The sequence below is a fragment of the Eumetopias jubatus genome, unplaced genomic scaffold, assembly GCF_037043125.1.
Source record: "Eumetopias jubatus isolate StellerSeaLion01/CBP00866 unplaced genomic scaffold, mEumJub1_p1.0 scaffold_15, whole genome shotgun sequence".
Classification (NCBI taxonomy): Eukaryota; Metazoa; Chordata; class Mammalia; order Carnivora; family Otariidae; genus Eumetopias; species Eumetopias jubatus.
In genome coordinates, this window is record NW_028274821.1 from 86,931,416 (window position 1) to 86,958,021 (window position 26,606).

A 26,606-nucleotide genomic window follows, 5' to 3' on the forward strand; every position below is an offset into this window, starting at 1 on the left:
TTTGCCATGGGAGGGTTGGTGGAATAACCTAGCCCACCATTACCAAAAACAAAAGTTGTATCAGGAGTGCTTTATCACATAACAAGTCACAGCATTCATTCAGTCCTCATTTTTCGGATCCTTTCTCGGTGCCAGGTAGTCTGTGCACTGGTGATGTAGGAGTGGGTAAGATTGCTGAGCTTCCTGTGCTGGTGGCCTCACAGACTGGCAGGGGAGCAGTCAATATAAACAGATAACACAATACATGATGGATAGCAAGTGTTGGTAAGTACCGTGGGGAGAACAGACGGGGGCCTGGTGCAAGGGAAGAGGAAGAGCCCTTCTTAGCTGAGATGGTCAAGCAGGGCTTCACCAGGGATGTCACAGTGAGCCTGAGGCCTCTGAGCAGTGCTTCTCAGACCACTGGTGGTAAAGGACCCACTTTTTAATTTCCAATCTGTTGCAGAGCTCAGTGTGGTCCTACTATGCGTGACCAGTCTGCAACACCCCCTTCATGTGTCGCCCCACCCACCAAACTGAGTAATACCCAGATGGGTCTGGATTCTGTTTAACAAAGAAATGAACCTCCTGAGCATGACTTTGGTGACACAGTAATGTCAAAATGCTAGTAAAAGTTCCTAAATGCTTCTCCGTTGCTATATAGTTCATCACTGAGCTGTAAGAAGTTGGCAGACCAGTGCCCATCCATCGACTGTTTCTCACTGCCTGAGTTCATCTAGGCCAGTCCCCTACCCCAGGCAAGAGTCCCTGCACTAACTTCGCCACAGTCAGCTCATTGGTCCCTGCTTGAACATTTCTGCAGGAATGGGAAACTTGCTTCCTCCTTGATAGGTTGTTTTCCTCCAGACACTAGCTGAGTAGCCTACAATTCAGTTCAGTTCTGACACTAACTACCAGAGTTAGCCCCCCAAGACTGCCCGCATTTCAGACACCAGTCACAAGTATCAAGTCCCCAGGTCACCCACACTTCTGTCCCACTTGGCTACAAAGTCATCCCCCCTCCTCAGGGTCAATAATTTGCTAAAATGACTCCTAGAACTTAGGAAAGCATTTCACTTACTATCCCCGGTTTATTACAAAGGATACAACTCAGAACAGCCAAACGGGGATATGTACAGAGCAAGGTATTGGGGGGCGAGGGCGGGCACAGAGCTTCCGTCCCCCAGCTAAGAGGACCGCCCTCCCAGCACCTTAATGTTTTCACCAAGTTGGAAGCTCCCTGAACTCCACCGTGAAAGGGTTTTATCACATGAGCATGATTGATCGAATCATTGGCCATTGATGATTGAATCGGTCCACAGTCCCTCCTCTCCCACAGGGTTCACCGTGGGGCTGAAAGGTGCAAGCTTCTGATCGAGGCTTGGTCTTTCTAGCAGCAGCCTCATCCTGAAGCTCTGGAGAGACCCAGCAAGAAGCACCTCATTAGAACAAAAAGCGCTCTGGTCACTCTCATCACTCAGGAAATCCCCAGGTTCTTTTTATTGGACAGAGTTCATCCGTCTCTATTTTCCACTCAGAGTGTATGTGTACATTTTCTGTGAGGCTTAGCCGTCTCCGCGACGGGCCTCAAGCATTCCAGGGCGTCTGCAGCTCTTCTCCTGAGACGTGGGCTCCGCTTCACCCGTGGTCATCCTTCCTGCTGCTCCCGGGCCGCGTGTGAGGTGGTTCGTGTCAGGCTGAAGGGGTCAGAACTGGATCTGGGGCTCCAGGTGCACCCCACACAGCCACAGGGCGGCGTAGGCTCGTCCCCCTCCTTGCCAGGCACATTCTCTTTTTATGAAGCCAGTGATTCAGTATGAACCTTCAATATGCTCCCCCTCTCGCCCCAGTCTTCCTCATGGTGTGCTGGAGACCATTTTGGAGTCAAACAAACTTGGGTTCAGGCCTCACTCTATCACTTACCAGTTTATGACTCAATTTCGCCGAGCCTCAGTTTCCTGATGTGTAACATGGTTGCAAATTTTCTGCTTTGTAGCACCTGGCCTTCCCCATCCTGTACTTGTGCAATTTGGATTCATCCCCAAATGTAGGATTTTCCATTGTCCATACTAAATTTAATCTCATTAGTGTGTCCCTAATTGCTAACTGTCAAGAGTTTTGGTTTTTTTTTTTTTTTGACATCTTCATTCTGTCACCTGTCCTATTAGCTAACCCACTGAGAAGCTTTATATTACCTTCAAATGTGCTTCCCCTGCCATCTGTATGCTCATTCAGATTATTAATTAAAATGAGTGTGACCCCCGGGTGGATCACTGGAGACCTCCCTTACAGCTCACTTGTATGTATCAATTAGTATATTGTGGATCAGGGGGACAATCTTTCAGCTTTTTATAAATCAATCTTCCTTCATGTGAGAGGATTCTCTTCCACATTGTTGGGGGATATGTAAACGAGTACAATATTTTGTGAGGGCAATTAGCAGTAATTAAAAATGCACACACCATTTGGCCAGTAGTTCTACTACTAGGATGTGTATTGTAATGTTATTTATTTTTTATTATTCTGTTAATCACCATGCATTACATCATTAGTTTTTGATGCAGTGTTCCATGATTCATTGTTTGCGTCTAACACCCAATGCTCCACGCAGAACAGTGCCCTCTTTAATACCCATCACCAGGCTAACCCATCCCCCCACCCCCCTCCCCTCTAGAACCCTCAGTTGGTTTTTCAGAGTCCATCGTCTCTCATGGGTCGTCTCCCCCTCCTATCTGTAATGTTATTTAAAATAGAAGAAAAAAAAAACCCCACCTGGAAACAACTTCAGTTTCCATCAGTAAAGGAATAATTACACAAATTACCTAAATTATGATACATTTATACAATGGAATGCTTAGAAGATATTAGAAAGAAGGAGGCAGTAGTATATGTAATACCATAGAAAAATGTTTAAGATACAGTTAGACCTAAAAGCAAGTTCCAGAATGATTAGTATATACCATCCCGTTTCCTCAACAAACAAACAGACAAAAAGGTAAATAAGTTTGTCAGTGTGCAAGAAAGTTTCCAAAAGGGTACATAAGAATTAAGCAGTAATTGTTTCTAGAGAATGGAAATGGCAGGTCGGGAAAGCAGTCGGAGATCCTTGACTTTGCATGGCAGGTCCTTTTATGCCGTTTATGTAGTTTACATATCTCTACTCAACTGTAGTGTTTAATTTTTCTAAAAATCTGCATAGTCGCTAAAAAGAACAAGGTAGATCTGAATGTACTGACATAAAGTACTTCCAAGATATTTTCTTTTTTTCTTAAGTTGTATTTATTTAAGTAATCTCTACATCCACCATGGGGCTCGAACTCACGACCCCGAGATCAAGAGTCACATGCTCTTCCAACTAAGCCAGCCAGGTGCCCCCTAAGGTATTTTCTTTAGTGGAAAAAATCAAGTTTCAGTGTAATAGCTCCACTAACATCCCATTTATGAAAACAAATTCTATGTGTATATGGATAACAAATTCTGTGTGTATACACATATATGTGTGTGTTATGAATGTATATGATATGTGGACATGGATGTGAATGTATATGTGTATATAGCACATATGTATACAGCAAACACACCTTTGTCAATGCATACGAAGGTCTGAGACTATCCACACCAACCTGGTAGAATGGTTATCAGAGGAAAAGGGTGTGCACAGGGGCATGGAGGATGGGAAGAGACAGGAATTTTACTTTGTGTGTGGTTTCACTTTTTTCAACCAGCTTATATTTATTTGCATTTGCAATTCAAAAGTTTTTAGTGTATTTTTTTTAATACATTTTCCTTACTGCCAGCATTCTCTCAGCAATTTAAACCTAGAAACTAAAGTCAAGTCCATTTAAATGCATCCTCTCATTAATTGAGCTCGCTCTGGAAAAGACTATGAAAACTCCCAGGTGTTCTATAAAACTAGGGGTCTCATCTGTAGTCCAAGTGTATGGTGCAGATCCCCTGCTTAAGTTGAACACTCACAAACATTCAGATAAAATGAGGGTGTTATATATGGATTTTGATTACATTCTCCTCAAAATATCCTGGCCAGATTTGCTCAGTCCTCCTCCTTCACATCCCACAAGTATAAATGGGGTAACTAAATTAAATTAAATTGAATTGAATTAAATTAAATTAAATTAAATTAAATTAAAAAGATGGTGAAGGGGCGCCTGGGTGGCTCAGTCTGTTAAGCGTCCCACTCTTGGTTTTGGCTCAGGTCGTGATCTCAGGCTCCATGCTCAGCAGGGAGTCTGCTTCTCCCCCTCTGCTCCTCCCCACTCTCACGCTCTCTCTCTCTCAAATAAATCTTTTTTTTTAAAGATTTTATTCATTTACTTGTCAGAGAGAGAGAGAGAGCACACAAGCAGGGGAAGCAGCAGTCAGAGGGAGAAGTAGGCTCCCCACTGAGCAAGGAGCCTGATGGTGGGACTCGATCCCAGGACTCTGGACTCAAGACCTGAGCCGAAGGCAGACGCTCAACCAACTGAGTCACCCAGGGTCCCTCAAATAAATAAAATCTTAAAAAAATAAATAAATAAAGACAATGAAGGCAACAAGAAGTTTTTGTGGGCTTTGGAATTTGTTGCAGGAATGATTCAGGATTTCTTAGTCTCAGGACTCATTTAACACTATGGGCGTGTTCAGGCAGGTCTGCAGCATAGAAAAATGTTCTCTTCATAACACCTTTTAGCAAACGTTTATCTAAAAGGACATAAAATAACTGAGCATTTGCAGTGTTAATCTTTAGTTGTTTGGCAAATATGCCCATCAGAATATTTCCTCCAAACTTGCTTGTTGATGTCAAAGAAATGAAGTGTTCCTGGTGTCTCGGTCAACATTTAAGATGACAAAGTTTCTATATCTCTGAAATCCTCTAAAATAGGTCATACTTAAAAGACTTAAGATTTATTGCAAAATTAAAGCCACAGTCAGGCACTACTACGCCCACTCCAGAACCACTAAAAGGAAAATGCCTGAAACGCTAAGAGCTGGTCAGAGGACAGGGAGCAACTAGAGCTCTCCACATCTTGCTAATAGTGTAAGTTGGTGTGTCCCCTTTGGAAGTTTGGCAGTGTCTACTAAAATTGAACGTCTACCTCCTCTGGTCCTAGGATGTATACCCAACATCCGTGAGTGCTTATGTCCACCAAAAGACAGACACAAGACTGTCCATGTGACTTTATTCTTAACGACCCCAAACTGGAAACAGCCCATATGTCCATCAGCTGGAGGCTGGATACATACACTGTGGTGTTCATACTGGGGGCTAGGTACATGGCAGTGGGAGAGAGTGAACTTGTTACATCCCCAACGTGGATGAGATGAACGTCACAGACGTGGTGCCAAAGGACGGATGCACACTATATGATTTCATTTCTGTGAAGTTCAAGAGCAAGTAAAAGGAATCGTGGTGATAGAAGTCAGGGTAATGGTTACCTTTCAGAGTATGCCCGGGTACTGACTGGGCAGGTGAGTGAAGGAGCTGTCTGGGGTGCTGAAAATGCTTTCTGTCATGATCCAGGGAGTGGTTCCAAGGGTGTCTGCATATTTTAAAAATCATTTACTGTTCACTCAAGATTTGTGCCCTTTTCTGTCCGCTTCTGGTACTTACCATCAGAAGCTCATTTTTGGAGTCGTTCTGGCATGTCTGGTCTTGGGCAGAGAGGGTTCTTTTTGTTTTTTCTTTGCTTTAGTCTCCTTTCTTTGTCAGTTCCTGCATATGTTCTTGTCTTTACACCTCATATCATATGTGATTTTAACAAGGGACAGGAAGTGTCTCACTCTGCGAGACTCACAACTTTTTTGGTGTTGGGGTCCCCCCATTTTAGTTAAGGATTCAGTGAAGACAAAAGTTAAGTAGGTAGCTTTTTGATCATTTAAGAAAAAAACCTCATAATTGACACTTTGTATTTGATAGAGATCGGCCAGAGTCATGCCACTGGCCAGAGTCCCGTCTCTGTGAGACGCTCCTCCGATGTTATTCTGTCCTGTGGTTGCTAGCGTTCAGACCTCTGGGAGGGGAGAAGGCAGAAGATCTAGAGTATGGGGGTCAGCTTTTATGGCCTTTGACCCCCTTGGCAATCTGTGAAGCCTGTAGACCCCTTCTCAGAATATTTTTGAACACACAAAACAAAATACATAGGATTACAAAGGAAAACAGTTGTGTTAAATTAGTTACCAGAGGGGCACCTGGGTGGCTCAGTCAGTTAAGCATCTGACCCTTGATTTCAGCTCAGGTCATGATCCCAGGGTTGTGGGATCGAGTCCTGCATCGGGCTCCCTGCTCAGCAGGGAGCCTGCTTATGATTCTCTCCCTCCCTCCCCCATCTCTGCACACTCTGTCTAAAAAAAGGAAAGAAATAGTTATCAGACTGATTCTTTAAACCTAATTTATGATACAGTAATATACATCCTTTTTCTTATCAGTACATTAAGTAACAAATCCAGCAGCAGGGCTTATAGCTATTACAGTTTTGAACAGTCAAGATTGTAAACAGCATTCAAGATATCTTCAGCCACTATAGTGAGTTCTGAAAATATCTGATTTGTGTGTGTGTGTGTGTGTGTGTATGTGAGAGAGAGAGAGAGAGAGAGAGAGAGAGAGACATGGTTCCCAGGGCTGTTCTACTGTAGTTTTTTGGGTTTTGTTTTGTTGTTGTTGTTGTTGTTGTTTTGCATACACTTATAATTGAAAGAAACACATTTATTTTTAAGATTTTATTTTTAAGTAATCTCTGCACCCAACGTAGGGCTCAAACTTACAACCCTGAGATCAGGAGTCCCATGCTCTACTGGCTGAGCCAACCAGGTGCCCCAAGAAATACTACATTTTAGTTTGAAGTTAGGGAAATAACGATTTTTTTTTTTTTTTTTTTTTTTGCTTCACCCAAGTTCATGCCCTTCCTGGATTCTTTTAGAACCCCTGGCCTAGAGCATTGCTTCTCAAAGTTTAGTGTTCCTCAGAGTCACCTGGGATGCTTGTGAAACTACAGATTCTAGGGCCCCACCCACAGAGATCCTGAGGGGGAGGTCTAGAATGGACCCAGGGTGATATTTTAACAAACCTAGAAGCACAGAGCTAAGACCTAGTGCTGTGCCATGCAAGTCTCGGAACCTCCAGAGGTCTAAGTGTCCTGGTTCCTTTAGAGTCTCCTCTCCAGGCTCTGCTGATGGTGTCTAGGATCTCGGGCCTTGGGACAATGGCACCAACTGCAGTGGCATCTGACTGGCAAAGGCTAGATGCCTGAGCTGGACCCCACCTATGTCTGGTCAGCTGATACCTGAGGCTGGTTGGTGGACCCCAGGGTCATGCCACAGCTGCATGTTGCCCCATGGCATAGTGCACTATGGATCGGCACTGCCAATGGTTTATGATTATAAAGTGAATACTGTTGACAATGAAACATCCAGAAATTCTACTGGGAACAAAATCCAATTATGTGCTCTTCTTGAGTCACACCAAAAGGTCAAAACTAAGAGGCAACATCTTGAACAGGGGATCAACATTAACATCACCAATGAGGAACAGGTGGATGTCTTGATGTATGATAAGCTGAGAAGGACAAGCATCGCTTGTGTAGCATTCTGACCGGGTATGCATGACCTGAACCTCATTGTGGGCAACGTCAGACAAACCCAGAATGAGTCATGCTCAATTTTATTTTATTTATTTATTTTTTTTTTAAAGACTTTATTTATTTGGCAGGGAGAGACACCGCGAGAGAGGGAGCACAAGCAGGGGGAATGGGAGAGGGAGAAGCAGGCTTCCTGCAAAGCAGGGAGCCTGATGCGGGGCTTGATCCCAGGACGCTGGGATCATGACCTGAGCCAAAGGCAGATGCTTAACGACTGAGCCACCCAGGCGCCCTGAGTCATGCTCAGTTTTAAAAAAGAAGAGGGGAGGTATGTGCTGTATTCTTGAAAAATGTCAGTGTTGTAAAAGGCGGAGCCTGGAATGTTCCAGAAGAAGGGAATCTAAAGAGACATGACAACTCAATCGTCCTGCACTCAAGAGGGAAAATACTTTAAATGACATTTTTAAGTCAATTAACAAAATTGGAATGCAGATGGTAGATTCGAGGTACCGTATCCATGTTAAATTTATAAAAGTTGGGAAAGCTATATTGTGGTTATATAAGAAATCTCTATTCTTGGGAAATACACACTGAGGCATTTAGGGATAAAGGGCTTTTGTGTATCTTAGTCTTAAATGGTTCAGAAAAAATTCTGTGTGTATGTGTTTGTGTAGACAGCAGTGAGCAAATGAATAAATGGGATATAATATTCACAGTAGGTGAATCTAGTAAAGGGTATACAGGGTATACAAATGCTCTGTGCAGTCCTATTCCTGCAACTGTTATGTAAGCTCAAAATTATTTCCAAATTAAAATATATACATGTATAAATATATAAAAATCAGTAGCTGATTTTTTTTAAAATTCAAGAAAATTCAATAAAAGTACAATAATGCTAAGAAACATTAACCTACTCTTTACTCCTTGGGAGTAAAGGGCAGAACATACAAAAGAAGACAGACAATGATGTAATGGTTAAAATTTTTAAAAAGAAAAAAAACAACCCTCCGAAATTGGCACTGACTCAGTTTCAGCTCCACTGCTTATAAGCTTGGCTACCTTAAGCAGCTTAGCTGAAGTGTCCGAACCTCACTTTCTTCATCTGAAAGTAGAGGATAAAATAAAATCTATGTCTTAAAGTTGGTGGAGATGCTATGGAGCTAATGCATATAAAGTACACTTAAAGGTCTCTCAATGAGTGTCAGTATTTCCAGAGCATGAGAAGGACAGAAAGCATCCTAATTCACTTTATAAATAATATAACTCTGAAAGTATGACAGAAATTCATACAGAAAAGAAACCTATAAGCTCCATTTCACTAACAAATATACATAATTCATTTTTTAAAAAATCCAGCAGTGTATCAAAAGAATACTATATACCATGACCTAGTAGGATGTATTCCAGAAATGTAAGAACCATTCAGCATTGGAAGAGCCAGTAGTATAATTCACTACATTACTATGATTTTTTTCCCCATTTAACCTATTCTCTCAATAGTTGCCAAAAAAACTTTCAGTGCAATTCAATATTGATTCCTGAGAATGGCCTCTTTGTAAGCTCGGAATTGAAGGAAACCCCCTTCAACATGATAAAAAAGCAAGTGACCAGAAACGTCTAGGAAATCACCAGAGGCATATGGGAATCGGAAAAGTATGTTCCAGTCATCTGCTGTATACACATGGCACAAAGTAGATGCCAGTGGAGTTTCGGTATGATTGCATTTGGTAAGAAAAATACATGTGTGTGTCCGTGTAAGAGGAGGCCATACCAAATCATTCATAGTGACTATCTTTGGAGAGAGGATTCAGGTTATTCATTATGTTTATCCATAATTTCCCCATTAACTGTGTTACTTCATGACAAATTTTTAAAATTCTACAAAAAAATATGAACTCGAATAAGAGGCTACAGAGATGTATTCCAGGTGAAATGGGCCTATTACAGGGGTACCAGACAGAAGGGCGTGCTTCTAGGGGGCACCAACTCCCAAATATTTGGAAGCTTTGGCCCAGAAAGAGAAATTTCAACTTGATACTCAAGCTGGAAATAGCTGAGCCCGCTGGTTCGCTCGATGCTTTTCCCTCTACCCCAAGGACCTTCAGAATGCTTCTGTGATGTGGACATGGTGTCTTTTCTCATGAGAACATGTGCTTACTGCCCTGTTTGTACCCTTTTGACAATGGCTTCTCTGGTTCTTTGGCCTCTGGTTCATTGCCTGCTTCTTGTTTACTTTCTGAATACGACTTTTACTGGCATAATTTTGTTCGATTCCAGAATGCAACTGCTCTCCCAGGGACGTGGCGAAGAACAGACGTGCACTTAGAGAACCCAGAATACCACACCAGATGGTATTTCAAGTATTTTTTAGGACAAGGTAACTATGCCATTATGGTGGTTGGGAAGAAAGGGTATTCAAAATGAAAATTAAGTGTTGGTGTCATTTTTTCTGGTGCCCTAAAAAGTGTGAAACTAACCAGTTTAGGGACACTAATATCCAGGTTAATAGCTTTTTCAATTGAAAGATTCAATTCAGTCTCAGCCCTAGGATTTTTCATAAATATATGAAACCCATATATATATATATGGGTTTTTTGGCCAGTTGTTTTTGTCCCTTGGGAGTTAAAGGGGACCCAGTCATCTAAATAGCTATTTAAGATGCAAGAAGAATTTGCAGTGTGGAAAACAACTTTAGACCTAAAAAGGCAAGTTGCCCTGTCTATAGTGAGTTTTGAACACTTAGTTCAAAGCAATGAGGCAAAAAAAAAAATGGATCCCTGAGTTCCAGGGCCACCACAGAACTAGAGAAGCATTGTCCTGTAGGCTCTGGTGATGGGTATTTTTCACCTACCACGTTCCAGGCAATTACACTGGCAAAGGCAGTCATTCTCCCTACCCTCACAGAGACTCTAAAATGGGTCCTGGCTCTGCCATTCTTAACCGCCGAACCTTACACTGGTCACTCTCTACTTCTCTGAGGCTTAATTTCCTTATCTGTAAAGTGGAGGTATTACTGTTACATACTGAGTGGGTTTGAATAGAGTTTCAGTGATGCTGGAGAAACAGCCAAGCCCCGTGCCCGGCACGAAGCAAGAGCTCAGTCATTAATAGCAGTGTACATATAAAGTGAGGGGCTTGGGTGAACACATGTGGGAAGGCGGAAAACCGGAGTGTGTCTAACGACAGGAGAGACTGGGAAGTGGAGAATAATCACTGTTTCAGGATTCGAGAGGAGGTAGATAAATTGCTTATCAGGCTAATGCATGTGTTTATAGAAGATGTGATGTGGGGACTCATTTATAATGAGAGTGATCAGACCCAAACGATATCTTTTTAAATATCTGATACTGTTTTATTCTAAGTTCACTTACTGGACAAGGCGTATTCTTTATAAACAAAGAAATCAGTCATCCTCCCAAATGCTTGAAAGCATACTGCCCAGAGCAGTGATGACTTTAGAGAAAACTGGTCCCATTAGGTAGATGCCAAGAAACTCAGAGGTAAGGCAGGCTCTGGAGATGGTGGATTCAGGGGCTCAGTGGTGTCATCAAGGCTGGCCCTCCTCAGGGTCACAAGGTGGTTGCAGCACTTCCAGCTATCACTTCTAGACACCATCATGTCCAGAGGAAGGAGAAGGCCATCTTCAGGAGTAAGGAAAACTTTCCAGAGAGCCTTTCCATTTCTCCTCCTGTCTCATTGGTCAGAACTGGTCACATGTTCGTTCCTGAACCAGTAACTGCCAAGGGGAATGGAAGCATGACCAGGTTCTTTCCAGGGCTGGTTTGGGATTCTTGTTCCCTGCTCATGTGGGGAGGAAAAAGTGTCTACTCCCACCAGGGCCTGGAGGAACCAGCACATCTTCACTGTTCTGAACCTGTCTCTTTTCCAGTCCATCAGAATTACATTGGAAATGATGCAGAGAAGAGCCCTTTCTTCCTGTCTGTGACCCTCTCTGACCAAAATAATCAGCGTGTCCCTCAATACCGAGCAATTCTTTGGAGGAAAACAGTGAGTACCTCGCTTGTACCTACAGCATCACCACCATCCAGAGTTTGATTAGTGTCATTTTCAGAACCATTGTCATGGTTCAGGTGAGTCTTTTTCTATGAGGTTTTTGAGTTTGGATATTCAGGATTATACTATTCAGAGGTGGAGTCTTCAAGCTCTGAGTATAACCACAACTTCCCCCATACGAGCCATACCTGGACATGTCCAGTCCCTCCATCTCTGGCCAGTGGAATACAGAAGTGTATTTTACAGAATATTAACCTTAGCTGCTACTAAGACTGAAACTGACCAGCTGGCTTACCTTCAACTAAAAGAAACAAAATGCATTTGAGGAATATAATGCTATTACAGGGGTACAGCCCACGGGGTGCTCCTGTTTCCCTGGGTCATTCAGTCAAGCACTGAATCAGCTGTGCTTCTAGAATTTCTTTGAGACTTAGCCCCTTTCATCAATTTCCTGAGGTAGGAAAATGACTCAAGGCTTAACAAGACAAGAACCCCCCTGTCCTTGGTGGCTTCTGAGGACAGTGACCTGAACGAAGGCAAATCATTTCAACTCAGGAATGCAGGCCTCTCTGTAGCTCAGGAAAATTCTCTTATGTTCACTATCGCAGCTTTTCCTTCTCGTTTCTGATTTCTTCTAGTAATTCTGCTAGAAGTAGATGATCTACTTTTTAGTATAAAATACTAAATTTAGTATAAAATAAAATTTTATTTTATTATATTATTATATTATATATATTAGTATAAAATAAAATTTAGTATAAAATACTAAATTTAGTATAAAATAAAAGGAGTTGATCTCTATCTTTCACCTCTTACCTTTTCTTATTATTTTCTTCCCTTGGGTTTTTTTTTTTTCCTTCACTTCTCAGAGAATTTTTTCCTAGGCATTACAGACAGTGGAAAGAGCAAGGAGTTTGGGGTTAAGCAAACCAGGGTCAAATTACATCAGTAGCAAATTCATTCATGTCAATTTGAGAAAATTGCTGATGCACTCCATTTTCTTCTTTGTAAATTGGGGAAAATTCTGGGCTGTGGCTCACAGGGTGCTGAGGACTATATTAAGTGAGATCTTGTTTGAAAATCCAAATCATCAATGAAATAAACCACACTCAGAAAACGTTAGTCCTTTTATGTGGTGGTCTCACTTTATGGGTGCATTTGTGGAAAGCCATTACCTAGGGGCGCCTGGGTGGCTCAGTTGGTTGGCATCTGACTTCAGCTCAGGTCATGATCTCAGCGTCCTGGGATCGAGCTCCGAGTTGGGCTCCCTGCTCAGCAGGGAGTCTACTTGTCTCTCTGCCCCAATCCCTGCTTGTGCACGCTCTCTCTCTGGCAAATAATTAAATAAAATCTTAAAAAAAAAAAAGAAAGCCATTACCTAATAAACTGTATGCTAATTTTTATCTCAGCAGCATAGTATCTCCAAAATTGCTATGTATATCTTTTGGGAAAGAAATAATACAGGCACTTAAACAGTATTTTTTTTATATACACACACTTCAAAAAAACAGTAATTTTTATATACATACACACGTATATAAACACAGTTGCCTACATGCATACATATACAGCGACTTCAAAAAGCCCAGAAAGAATTTCTAGGAACCATTACAGAATAATGTAGTTAGGAACTTTTTGTGATGATTAAAAATAGTAAGAGTACTAAGATAAAATCTAACATTTATTGAGCACTTACTATATGCCACATACTATACCAAGTCTTCCCAATGCATTATCTCAGTAGGTATTATTGCGCTTTAAATGACGTGGCCGAGGGGCGCCTGGGGGGCTCAGTGGTTAAGCATCTGCCTTCGGCTCAGGTCACGATCCCAGGGTCCTGGGATCAAGCCCCGCATCGGGCTCCCTGCTCTGCGGGAAGCCTGCTTCTCCCTCTCTCACTCCCCCTGCTTGTGTTCCCTCTCTCGCTGTGTCTCTCTCTGTCAAATAAATAAATGAAATCTCTAAAAAAATTAAATTAAATTAAAAAATGACGTGGCCGAGGCCACATGCCAGAAGGTGGCAGGCCAGGCAGAAGCCAGGACCGCACGCCGAGCTCTCAAAGCTGTACCTAATTAATTCTGTATGTAATTCTTTGACTCATGCTGTCTCTCTCCCTAGACTGTGAGCTCCATGAAAGTAGGGGACATAATTGCTTTGTTCTCACCCAGCCTGGTACCTGGCACGTAGAAGTAGCTCAAGAAGTATTTATTGAATGAATTAATGAATGGACACCAAAGTCCAGCCTAACCTGTGTGCTCTGCTGCCTCTGTTTATATAAATGTCCATGTTATGTTGCAGAAATTTTCCTCTTTTTAAGCAGGTTTAAGGTAAAAGTCTAATGTAAACCTGAGTTAGCTCTTACTCAGGAATGATTTCCTACAGAAAGGTTTTGGCTCTCACCTCTCTCCCCATGCCACTGAAATGGGGGTCAGTCTTGTCATCATCAGAGCTGTCCTGGAGCGAAGTTGATGCACTGGTTTTAGAAGATAATGTTGAAGGACTGTGTGCCCATTGTTCTCAGGTGCATACATGACGGGGTCTTTTCCCTTTATTCACCCAGTGAGAAGTGATCATGCCCTTGTCTAAAGCCTCTTATCTTCTGTACCAGGAAGACTGTTTTCTGGCCTGTTTGGGTTGGGTTTTTTTTTTAAGATTTTATTTATTGGAAAGATTTAAGATTTTATTCGCTGGAAAGTGCCTGTCACTGAAAAATCCATGGTCCCAGCCATTTGCCCCTTGTGGTTCCAATTTTAGTATATGTGCTGCCGAAGCAAGCACCATTTGCCCCTTGTGGTGAAGTCATTACACACTGTGACCTCTGGGACCTGATCCCATGTCTCGCTAGTCACTGAGCCTCTCAGCTCTGTCCTTACCCGCACATCCCCTGCAAGCCACGGGGCAGGTGGGGAGGGGTAGAAGCATTGCTTTAGGCTTATGTTTCTAATCTTGCTGACCATCCACACTTGAAGCTGCTGAGTTATTGCCCCTCGTCAGGTTCAAACAGGTTCTACCTGGACTTCAAGATTCCCACAGAAGGCCATGCCTGGGAAGTGAGCCCCTAATCCAAATGTTCTTAGATGTCTCCAGGTCTTATTTTAATATGTTTGCAGTGTCCCCTCACCCTCTTTGAGGCCTGCCCTCTGAATGGCAGAATCAAGGGCCCCAGCATCTAACCCCTTAGCTTTCCTTTCTTCTTACTTCTTCCACCAAAACAAGAAAGGGCAGTTCTGTACTTCTGCCACCTTTCTAGAATGGATTTTCTTCCCGTCCAGTCTTCTTCCTTCGGGCAGTAACAGCCGCCCCACCTCCTCACCTGGGAAGATTGCCAGGTACTAGAGGAGGGAGGGTGGGGTAGATGCAGGAGGGAATTTTGCTTATTTTAATTTCTAAAGATGTTGTCTCTGTTACATTATAAATTGAGATAAACACTCTGAAGGAAACAAAGGCAGAATGGTATGGGAGACCAACTTCAGAACAGATAGCGCAGGGAAAGTTTTTCAAGGAGGTGACATTTAAAGAGACCTGCAGGAGGAAAGGAAACTAACCACATAAAGAGTAAGGGAGGGCACCTGGGTGGCTCAGGCAGTAAAGTGTCTGCCTTCAGCTCAGGTCATGATCCCAGAGTCCCGGGATTGAGCCCCATGTCAGGCTCCCGGCCCAGTGGGGAGTCTGATTCTCCCTCTCCCTCTGCCGCTCCCCCTGCTTGTGCTTTCCCTCTCTCTCTCAAATAAATAAATAAAATCTTAAAAACAAACAAACAAAAAACAGAGTAGGGGAAGGGGGCAGGCAGGGAGCATTCCAGAAAGAAAGAACAAGGAAGACAAGACAAATGAGCTCGGGGACTCCTCTTCCTGGCGCTAGGAGAAGTCAAGAGTCAGTTGGACCGCAGGACCCTGTGAAGGCAGTGGGGCTGGCCTGATGAGTCAGTCCCACTCTGTTGAGAAGTGTGGTGCCTTCCCCAGAGCCTCCGCTCCAGAGCCTGCTGTGTGTGCCAGGGCAGGGCAAGCGTTGGCCACCAGCTACAAGTGGCAGTGCTGAAGGGATGGGAGGGACTGAAAAAACTCAAAGCAGAGCTTGGCAGGAGGGGTCCGTTGTGAAGCCCCCCTGGGCCCAGAACTAGTGCTGGAGGCTACAGGAAATCCAAAGAAGAGTATGCCTCCGCCATGAGCTCACATTCCATTCTAAAACAGACACATAACTGAAGTGTAAGCCCTGATCTAAACAGTCTTCTCTATCTGTGCTGTGTTTCTTCTAAACACAAAGACAAGACTTAAAAAAAAAAAAAAAAAAACCCTCATACTTACTGTACAAATTCCATCCAGACAATGCAGCTCGTAAAAAGAGGCTCGGGGCACCTGGGTGGCTCGGTCAGTTAAGCATCTGCCTTCGGCTCAGGTCATGATCCCGGGGTCCTGGGATCGAGCCCCGCATCGGGCTCCCTGATCCGCGGGAAGCCTGCTTCTCCCTCTCCCACTCCCCGTGCTTGTGTTCCCTCTCTTGCTGTGTCTCTCTCTGTCAAATAAGTAAATAAAATCTTTTTAAAAAAGAAAAAAGAAGAGGCTCAAAGTCCGACTACTCAGAGATAATCACTGCCGCGGCCTTACGGACACTGGCTCACGCTTGCACACACACACCTGCCGCGTAAGGGGGTAGCATCCAGCGCGCACGTGCATATCCTCGCAGCGATCCCTTGGTGTTGCCGGATACGTATGCGTACTTGGCTCTGACCATGCCTCTGTGGATCCCACTAGAAAACAGAACCGAGGGGTGTTTTTTGTTAGAGAGCGACTCTGCAAAGCTACAAAAGGGAGAGGATGGGGATACGAGCTTCGCCAGCTCGCGGTGAGGAAAATGACAAACCCACAGTCCCCTGAGCCCGGGCTTTCCCATCCATGTAGGCAGCTTATGAAGGTGGTACTGGCAGCCAGGCAGGGGCTGGATCCTCTCCTGTTCCATGTATGCCCCCCCTCAGGCCGCCCTTGGCTTCTCTTTAAAACTGCATTTGTTGTGCTCCGTGAGAAGAAAAGGTAGCCAAGGTAGGGGTTGAGCCAGAAGGTCAGATTCAAGACCCTCTTCTAGAAGGGTTGGCATCCCATACAGGTGACCACAGTGTAAGGCAGGCCGGGGCCAGCAAAAAAAGACAAGGCCACCGAAATAACTCAGGTTTCAATGGGTGGGTTATGTGGAATTTGAAAATGCCTATTCTCATCATAATGTTCCTCTGTATTGGAAATCTTCTAAAATCTCTGTAATGTAACCTACATTGGCTAAAGAGAACCCATAAGAAGGGCTCTGTCTAGTGCAACTTCTGATGGTTAGCTGGAAAGACACACTCCCTAGCCTGGAGTGCGGGTGAGGTTACCGCTTCTCCAGGGGCATGGTGCGAATGTTTAGTTTAGCAAAAGAGATCATGGGCTTGTCACGGTTGAAGAACTCTACTGTGACACCAGTGTTCAGGCTCGGACAGATGGGTTGGCAGGTGTTATCTCGAAAACACAAGAAAAATCCTATATCCTTCTTTGCCCATTTCCTACAAGAAATGCCCTGCGCCTTTTCTAGCAGTTTGTGCTGCCCATTTTATTATTAGTCAAAGTTAGAGAGTTTTAAATGTGTACTACATTGTAATCCCTTTTGTTAAACGTGCAGTGTAAATCCGTTGTGGATTATAAATCTGCATCATATCTTTTTTGGAGATTATAAAGAGAGCAGCCCTCATCTCTGCTGGGTGGTTTGGACGTGGGCGTGAACCACTCGTGCAACCCTTCATTCATTCCCTTTCACACAACAAATATCCATTGAGTACTTTCCATGAGTTAGTCACAGTGGGTACTCATTTAGAGAGAAAGAAACAGAGTTTAAATAGTAAACACAGAGGGGCGCCTGGCTGGCTCAGTCAGTAGAGCATGTGACCCTTGATCAAAGGGTTGTGAGTTCAAGCCTCTGGTTAGTTATGGAGCCTACTTAAAAAAAAAAAAAAGTAAACATGGAAAAATATAAAAGTACATGTTATGAAAACCTCTTGAAAGATTCAAATGATTTCTAGTTCAGAAAGCCTTCAACTTGGAGATCTCACATGTAGATCCCATTGAACATGCAAAGACTGCTTTCTTCTCCTTATCTTTGAGGCTGATCTGACTCTTGGCTCAGAGACCAAACCCTTTCTCATCCCATCAGATGGCTCATCCCCTCACCGCACCTACAACACCAAGGACCCACCAGTCCATACACTGAAGAGTAATGCTTAAATCCATAGTGTTGGGGTTGGGGAATGGTGAAAGATGCTGTCAAGCCTGAGGAAGATTTTTCCCACCATAGAATGTGTCTCTTCATATATAGGTTCATATATTCTTTCAAACGGCCAGGTAAGGCTTATTGAGAGATGGAAATTGCCAAACTTCTCACTGATCCGGTGTTTTGACTTTCCAGGGTACCCAGAAAATATGCCTTCCGTACAGTCCCACAAAAACTCTCTCTGTGAAGTCCATCTTAAGGTGAGTACTCAAGAAGAAGAACGCAACACCAGGAGCCTTTATAAGTATTTTTCTTCTGTGATTGTTCTGATGTTATTTTTCTACTTTCTGGAGCCTTGACCACGTCCCAGACATTTTGCTAAGCCTGTGACGTGCAGTATCCCCTGCCGTCTTCACAGCAGCTTGGTGGGACGGGTACGCTATTACCCCACTGTGGAGAGGCAGAGGTGGAAGCTCCGAGAGCGAAAGATCACACAGCTAGCTCGTGGTGGGAATTAAGCTCCGCTCTTACGCATCTCCGAAGTGCCTACGTAGCCTGCTCCTTTTTTCTTGCCTGCATGCTAATACTTCAGTTTCATAAAGAAAATCAAGAAATATTTTTCCTCTCATTTTCCTGCTTTGAAATAGAAACTCGTATGTCAGCAAATGCTTCTTAGAGAAGAATGCGCTTATTCTTTGCAAAGAGAGAGTTAAATGAGTAGACGGTCTAGCTGCTCCACGCTCAGCTGCCACTCCTGCCCCCCACCTTTCTGTCCGCCCTCCTGGCTCTCCCATGCTGGGTGGCAGACCCCCTAGGGAATGCCACCACTCCTGCAGTACCTGTTGCTTCATCCAGTCCAGCCAAGAGGCTACATCATAGTGACAGTAGCTTCTGTTTGTCGGGCACTGTGCTGAATGCTCTGTGGTCATTCTCGTAGTAAATTTTTAAACCAGCTCCACAAAGTAGATCCATTATTACCTACACTCCACCAAGGAGGAATCAGAGCCTCAGAGAAGTGAAGGGATTTGACAAAGATCTCGCAGGTGGGAAACTACAGAGCTGGGATTTGAACCCAGGTCCCTGTCATCCCTGTGTTTGGGCTCTTAGCCACCAAGGCCCACATTGTGTGAGTATGAACACTTATCCCAGAGCCCTGGTGCTTTATTTGTCTGCAACTACGTGTTGGGAAGAGATGGTGTTTTCAATGTCCCCGCTGCAATGCACACTTGCAGAACGTCTGTTAGAGTGACAATCTTGGCTCCGTGGGTCAGGGACTGCATCTGGCTGATGAAGGGGGCACTGAGATTCGGAAGCAAAAATTTTTAGATGTCCTCTTCAAGCTTGATTTGGTCTCCAGATTGCAGACCTTCTCCTTTCTGCTCTCGGCCTTCTGATTTTTCTTCCGAGCAGTCTGAAACCTGAGCTATGAAAGCATCAGTGAAGAGGTTAACATCTTTACTGAGCACAGAAATATCTTGCTGCTTCTAAGGAGCTATAAATCTTAACTGGCTTTGAGAGGGATACTTAGAATTATACTGGCTTAAGATTTCTGTGACTTTTTTTTCCCTAAAAAGAAGTTACTCCAGCTCCTTTCTTCTTTGTATTTGAAGACATTTCATTTTGTTATGATTTCATTTAGTTATATGAGTAGGACCTCCACTTCTGCCCCCCACTCATGTAGCCAGAGCACGTTTCAGCCAGAAACATTTTTTTAAAGACATGGAAGATCAAAACTTCTACAAGTGCTGCTGATAGAAGAAAAAAATGTTATCTTTGTTATAATCATGAACTTGAAAACTTAAAAGGAAATGAAAAAATGAATACTATGGAGTCAGGTAAGTCTGGGTTCAAATCTTGGCTCTACTACTTATCAGCTTTGTTATCCTAGTTCAGGTTCCTCACCTTTAAAATTTTTTAAATAATTTAATGGGGATAAAATAGCACTTGCCTCACAGAGACCAAACGAGGTCATCCATGGAAAGCATTTAGCAGGCTGCCCGACATTATAAATACTCTATAAATATTAGCTATTATTATGTTTACCTTACAAATATGGGACTCCTAGATGAAAGGGGCCTAAGGGATCGTGCATTTCAACTCCATGTTTTACCTCTGGAGGAACTTAGGCTCAAGGAGGTTGACATTCTAACATGAAAGAACCATCTTGTGAAGGGGAGAGCTTTTTGCCCTAAGTGGCGAAGGAATTGCCAAAGGAAGAAAGAAACACCAGGTAGTCTTACTTACATTTCATTTTATCATTAACTGCCGCATAAATGTCAATGAACCACTTTTTCGATAAATAAAAGAACCTTGGAGGTTAGTCAGGCTGCCTGAAACATGCTCCTGATCGTTCTTCCTCCCTTATTAGATGAGTATCATCAAGGGCCAGTTATATAAGTAAAGTACCATGCAGTGTTTGGTTACTCTCATGTATTCATTCATTGAGCACCCTGCGTGATCATTGATCTCCTGTGTGCCCGGCCCTACAGGGAATCCAGCTGTGATTTTTCTAGGAGATATTATTTAGTTTTTCTGAAGCACAGAGACTTGTTCTGAGTTAAGTTTCCACCACGCTGTGGCTCATTCTGTCCTTTCTATTTCAGTGCCATGAACCTGGACAAATTTGAGAAAGGCCCCAGAGAAATTTTTCATCCCGAGATCCAAAAGGTAAAAGAATTTTATGTCTCCTAATGGTATATATTGGATCACAGTGTTAGATGAGGACAGACAGAGCATCGGTGATTTTTAGCCTCGGATCCAAGCCTAATCAGAACCACCTGCGGGGCTTTGAAAACAATCATCATAAAGAACCTTACAGCTGAGATTCTGATTTGTCAGGTGGGGTTGGGAATCTGCATTTTTCAGGAGTTTCATGAGTGATTCTGAAGCATAGCCACAACTGAGAACCACTGAACTCTATGGTCCTTGATCCATGAACTGATAGGGTGTATGTTCAGAAGGACCTTATTTGCTTAAAAGCCGGTCTTTTTACTGAGTGATGTGGAATTGTGTGGAGTGTTGGATTTTTTTTTTTTAATAGTAAAGCACAAAATGTGTTTATTGAGCTCTTACATAGAACACTGTGCAGTGTACCGTAGAGAATAGAAGGTATCCACAATCCATCCTGTTTTCTCAAGACTTACTGCTAAGGGAAAATAATCTGCCTTGGGAGGAAAAAGTTTAGAGTCATAATCTAGGTCAAAGGCCATCAGAAAAATGTCAGCCAAACTTTTGTCTTGTTGCAGTCAATATAGCTTTGAAATTCTCCCCTTGAAACTTACACACAGTCATCACCTAGTGCCAGCCATGTGTCAGAGCTGAGCTTCCAGGAGCTGGGTGCGCCCGGGCCAGGTGATGGGGAAGAGGCTGGAGCGGCAGGTTGGAATTCCATCCAGGCAGCAAGGAGCCTGTGGAGTCTTTAAGTGGAGGAGCATCGTGCTTAAGTCTGCTTTTCAGGGAAATAACTCCGAGGGTATGAGGAAGATAGATGGGAGCATGAGCAGCCTTTGCTTGTAAGCCTTTAAAATAGTTAACTTTTAAAATAAAGTTATCGGGCGCCTGGGTGGCTCAGTTGGTTGAGCGACTGCCTTCGGCTCAGGTCATGATCCTGGAGTCCTGGGATCGAGTCCCACATCGGGCTTCCCGCTCAGCGGGCAGTCTGCTTCTCCCTCTGACCCTCTTCCTTCTCGTGCTTTCTGTCTCTCATTCTCTCTCTCTCAAATAAATAAATAAAATCTTTAAAAAAATAAAATAAAATAAAGTTATCGGTTCTCGGCTTACCACTAAATACGGAGTGTTGTGAATTCCCATATCTTCTGTTTTCATGTAATGTTTAAAATAGTATTTGTACCCTGACTCAACCCCAGAAGGAACTGAGGCCACTATGGGTGCATTCGGTTAAACTTTAAGCAGTTTGAAGCCATGAGATGCTTAAACTAACTCGTGATAGTGAATTGTAAAACGACTTGGAATTATAAATATGCCACTACCACCGTGCCTTTATTACCTCATCTGTACAAGTTGTCATATTCTTTTTTTTTTTAAAGATTTTTATTTATTCATTTGCAGGAGAGACAGAGAGAGAACAAGCAGGGGGAGAGGCAGAGGGAGAGGGAGAAGCAGACTCCCCGCTGAGCAAGGAGCCCGATGCGGGACTCGATCCCAGGACCCTGGGATCATGACCTGAGCCGAAGGCAGACGCTTAATCATCTGAGCCACCCAGGCGCCCCAAGTTGTCATATTCTTAATCCTTTCCTTCTTGGAGCCTGGATGAGACCCCCAGGCACAGGACCTAAACCCCACAGAGCCCCTGGGATGCTTCTTTCTGCATCCTGCCGCTGAGTGTGGGCTCTCAGCGGACTTCGCGTCTGCCCAGGCTTCCCTGTCTGCTTTCCCTCCTCCAGGGCATCAAAGAGGACAAGGAAACGGGAAATGGCAACCTTCTGCCTCTTTATATCATAACTCTCTGCCTGTTTTTCACCAAACAAAAGACACCTTCCACTTTCCCGACATCTGTGTTTTGACTCTCTTTCCCTTCACGAGGGGCTGCCCACGCGCTCTCCCGCCATCCCGGGTGTGTGAGCATGCATGTGTGTGCGCCCCTCGGTAGTGGTGGTTTCACTGCTGTAGGTGGACCCGACGGCGCCCTGAGCCGCAGGGGTTGGGGAGAGGAGGAAGGAAAAGGTCTTGGATCCAAAAAGTAAACAGAAAATAAATCGCATGGTAAAGAAGGCATCTTTCCCCCAAGCGGGAAGGTGGCTGGTGTTATTTAAAAATGTTATTCTGTTTCTGGCTGCTATACCATAGTTACATTTTTCTTGGCCAAAATCTTCCCAGAAGCAATGTGTGAGAAGCTAGCTTTAAATAGATAGAGAAACCTGGGTGTCTATGTATTTCTTCCGGCTGCTATGCATCATCTTTGTTTCCAGATAGTTGTGCCATAATGGGACTTTCCTAGATGACCAGGTGGTTTACAAAAATCTATACAACAAAACTGGAATATTTTAAGTGCTTCTGGGGGATGGGGGTGGGGGGTGGTATACATGGGAGCTTGTCACAGAAAGTCAAAATAAAATCAGCATGGACATAACTTTCAAAATTTGGTTTGACAGGACTTGCTGGTTCTTGAAGAACAAGAGGTAAGAAATTTTATGAGAAATTTTTTGTTCCTGCTATGTTCTGCCTCTGTGTCTGTAAGTGTGCTTCTCCCTCCACCCCGACCATGACCTTTTCTTTCAGTGAAACGTCTACGTGGATTTGCTCACTGAGCTTACTGTCACTGAAAGACTTTACCAACATGTTTTTTCAAGGTGTATTTCAGGACCTCCTATGCAGCTAGCTATAAAGATATAAAAACAAGCTACTTAAATCTGCTTGGAAATATTCAGATTTTAGCCTCATAATCAGGGTGAGTAATGAGGTTTTCATTTTCATTATGTCAAAGAGAGGGCGTTTGTGCTTTATTAGCACATTCGATTTACTGATGCCATATTTATTTACACATCTCCCTCCCTTGTTGCCCCACTTTTAAAAAATGCATTGGGTTTTCTAAGGACACAACTAACATAGGGAAATAATAAAAATGCTATCAAAGGCAATTGAGTAAATTAAAGCTTTTGCATATCATGCCTCTCCGTAAATGGTCATATCATTCATCCAGTTGCTCCGGCCAAACTTGGAAAAATCCTTAACACCTCTTTCTCTCACACCTAATCCTTCAGCACATCCTATGATGATTTCTTCAAAATATACCCCTAATTCAAATATTTCTCGAGGTTTCCACCACGACTGCTCTCATCCCTTGACACCACCCCGTCATCTCTCACCTGCACTATGAGGTCTCCAACTTTCCGCCTCTGCTCTGTTCTGTTTCTCGTGTAGCAGCCCCATGGTCCTTTTAAATGTCAAGTCAGGTCACCCCTATGTTGCAAGCTGCCACGGCTTCCCATCCCACTCCCAGATCCTGACCAGGACCCCTGGGGCCTGCATGACGCAGCCGTGGTGCCTCTCAGGTCCCCTCCTCCACACTAACCACGTTGACTTCCTAATTCCTCCACTTGCTCAGGAAGACCCTGCCGTTCCCACCCCCTTAGGGTGCTCCTTGCCGGATGTACTCAGGGTCGCGCACCCTCTCCTTGATATCAGGGTCTCTGCCTGGAGAGGCTGTCCTTGAGCACTCTGTCTAAACTAGCACACCCTGCCTCTCACCCTCTGCCCTGCGCACTGTTTTGTGTTTCTTCTTGACACTTGTGTTTTCATTGACTCGCTCCGTATCTGTTGCCCTCCCGAGAATATAAGCAGCCTAAGAGCATGGGGAGCTTATTCAGTTTATTCCCAGCTGTATCCCTAGATCCTAGAGCAGTGGAGAGAGAGGGCACAAGTAAGTATTTGGTGGCTGAATAAGTGGATGATGTATTGATTGAAGGACTTGTGAAAACTAATGACACCATTGAAAAGAAGGGGGTGGACCTTTATTTACTGGCACGGAAAGTTTTCCACGATGCACTAGTTACGGGGCGGGGGCAGCAATTCACAGGGCAATATCTACAGTATATTCCCAGTTGTTTTTATAAACAAACACCTATGTATATTCAATCGTCTGCTCATTCATTCATTGATTCAACAAATATTTCCTGAGCTCTTACCGTGTGTATACCATGTGCTGCCTGCGGCATTGGGAACACATTGATGAGCAAGACGAGGTCCCTTCGTGGAGCTTACAGTCTGGTGGCGTAAGACAAACTACACAAATGCGCAAACCTAAACATGGTAACGTGGATAGCCCCAAGAGCTGTGAGGAAAATAAAACAAGGTAGGCGATACAGGGGAAGGAGTAGGTTTTTGACATCGGACAGAGTAGGTTTGTCTGAGGCAGTGACATCTCAGCTGATTCCTGAACACGTCGATGTACGTGCAAAGGAGCTGAAATAATGCGCCCCAGATCGTTGGCAGGAGTTACTCTGTGGAAGGCACTGGGGGTGTAGGGTGGGCTGTTGCAGAGCTCCAGCAAACGGAGACGTCCCTGTTTTTCTCTGTATCTTATCCATGGATGAATCACGCTTGTGGCACCAGAATTCATGAACTCCATGTACGGTTTGTAGAAGGCAAAAAATGAAAGTAAGACACATTTCTGGCAAACATTTGAAAAATACAGAAACACACTGGGGCACCCGGGTGGCTCAGTCGGTTAAGCGTCCGACTCTTGGTTTCAGCTCAGGTCATGATCTCAGGGTCCTGGCATCCAGCCCCGCATCAGGCTCCGTGCTGAAGGCAGAGCCTGTTTAAGATTCTCTCTCCCTCCGCTCCTCCCCTACCCCACCCCACTCGTTTTCTCTCTCTCTAAAGATAAATAAATAAATAAAATCTTAAAAAAAAAAAAAACACTCATTACAATGCATTTGAGCTGTGAGCGGTGGTCACCTCTCAGAGCTTCCCTGCGGATGTGGCCAAGGCCCTTCTGCCAGCTTCTCAGCTCAGAGCATTTATCCTAATTCCACTCAATTACAGTGATAAACTATCAGCTGCAAAGATGAGCAGGGAAAAAAATTAACAAACAACACTAGTGATGTCCCTGAAGGGGTGACAGTTTGGGAAAGTGTGGTCAGTGTCCTGAGACCCAAGTGTTATGTGTCCACAGCATAGAGAGGCCCCGCAGGAGAGAGCATGCGCCCCAGGCCGCGACGGGCATGGAGACAGTGAGAGAAGCGTAGGAACATGTAAATCAGAAAAATATCGAGGCATTGCCTAAACAAGAGTAATGAGGAACCCAGGGTGTTCAGTTTCGAATCAGGCCATCATTTCTTGATCCTTCTGGAATTACTGGAACTTAGTGTCCCCACGTACTTCACTTTCTTCAAAAGAAATGTAATTCTTAGCTTCCTATTAATTCCCAAGGATATGACTGCACTTTGGTTTATAATCATGTTGACTTTTGTCTCAGACCATTTAGGACTTAAAAATCAAAAGTCCCATACAAGCAGGAATTACAAAATGACCTTATCTCTATGATGAGTGTCTGGGCAGGACATAAGTCCTGAGAAAACCAGTTTGCATGGATTCCCCCTACTGGTCACTTCCCTCCGGGGGCCCAGATCTGGTCTTGGGACCTTGCAAGCTCCGCCCCCCCCAGCCCCCAAGATCTAGTGCTGGAAGGAGCAGCCAGTCTCATGAAGCACTAATGATTTTAGCTTGAATGGTTTGTTAAAATATGATCCATGGTGGTCAGGTAGCCCCAAATCAAACTATTCCCTCCCAAAAACTGTCTCTGTCAACAATACAATCCACTACATTCAGTAGTACCTTGATTTCTGGAGATAGGCAAAAACTCTGAGTTAATTAGTGACATCACTTGGGAAGCCCTAGAAACAAAATTAGCTAGAGACCCTGTAGGTGATTTCAGGTACTTTGTTAGGCCTTGCAACACTGGGCTTTCTGGAATCTCCACCTGAAGCGGCGGGGGAGGGGGGGTGTCCTCAGCCAGGGTACTGGCAGCAAGGTGCCAATGACAGAGCCATAAAAACTCTTGAAAGCTTTGCCCCGTGATCAGGTGGCCGTGGGCCCCATTTCTTCATGTAGCTCTCCACTTCCCTCAACCCAGTACCGCACTGAGAAGACCACACTGTGGGGTTGGGAAGAGCCCTGGGTCAAAAGTTCAGAGCCCCGACTTCTGGCTCCCATTCTGCCCTCCACTTAGTGCCAGCCGTGGGCAGGCTAGCCCTCCCTGATCTTTTTCTTTTTTTTTTTGAGATTTTATTTATTTATTTGAGATAGAGCGTGAGAGAGAGAACACAAGCAGGGAGAGGGGTAGAGGGA

General features: G+C 44.0%; 1 protein-coding gene across 1 annotated transcript in view; it reads left to right on the forward strand.

Moving 5' to 3' along the window:
- GARNL3 (GTPase activating Rap/RanGAP domain like 3) overlaps window positions 1-26,606 on the forward strand; it is an 82,358-nt gene that overhangs the window by 6,661 nt on the left and 49,091 nt on the right. The window contains exons 3-7 of the mRNA XM_088018828.1: window positions 9,828-9,927; window positions 11,440-11,558; window positions 17,991-18,055; window positions 20,399-20,462; window positions 22,907-22,933. Coding sequence (XP_087874954.1) covers window positions 9,828-9,927; window positions 11,440-11,558; window positions 17,991-18,055; window positions 20,399-20,462; window positions 22,907-22,933 — 375 coding nt within the window. The remainder of the gene's footprint in view (window positions 1-9,827; window positions 9,928-11,439; window positions 11,559-17,990; window positions 18,056-20,398; window positions 20,463-22,906; window positions 22,934-26,606) is intronic.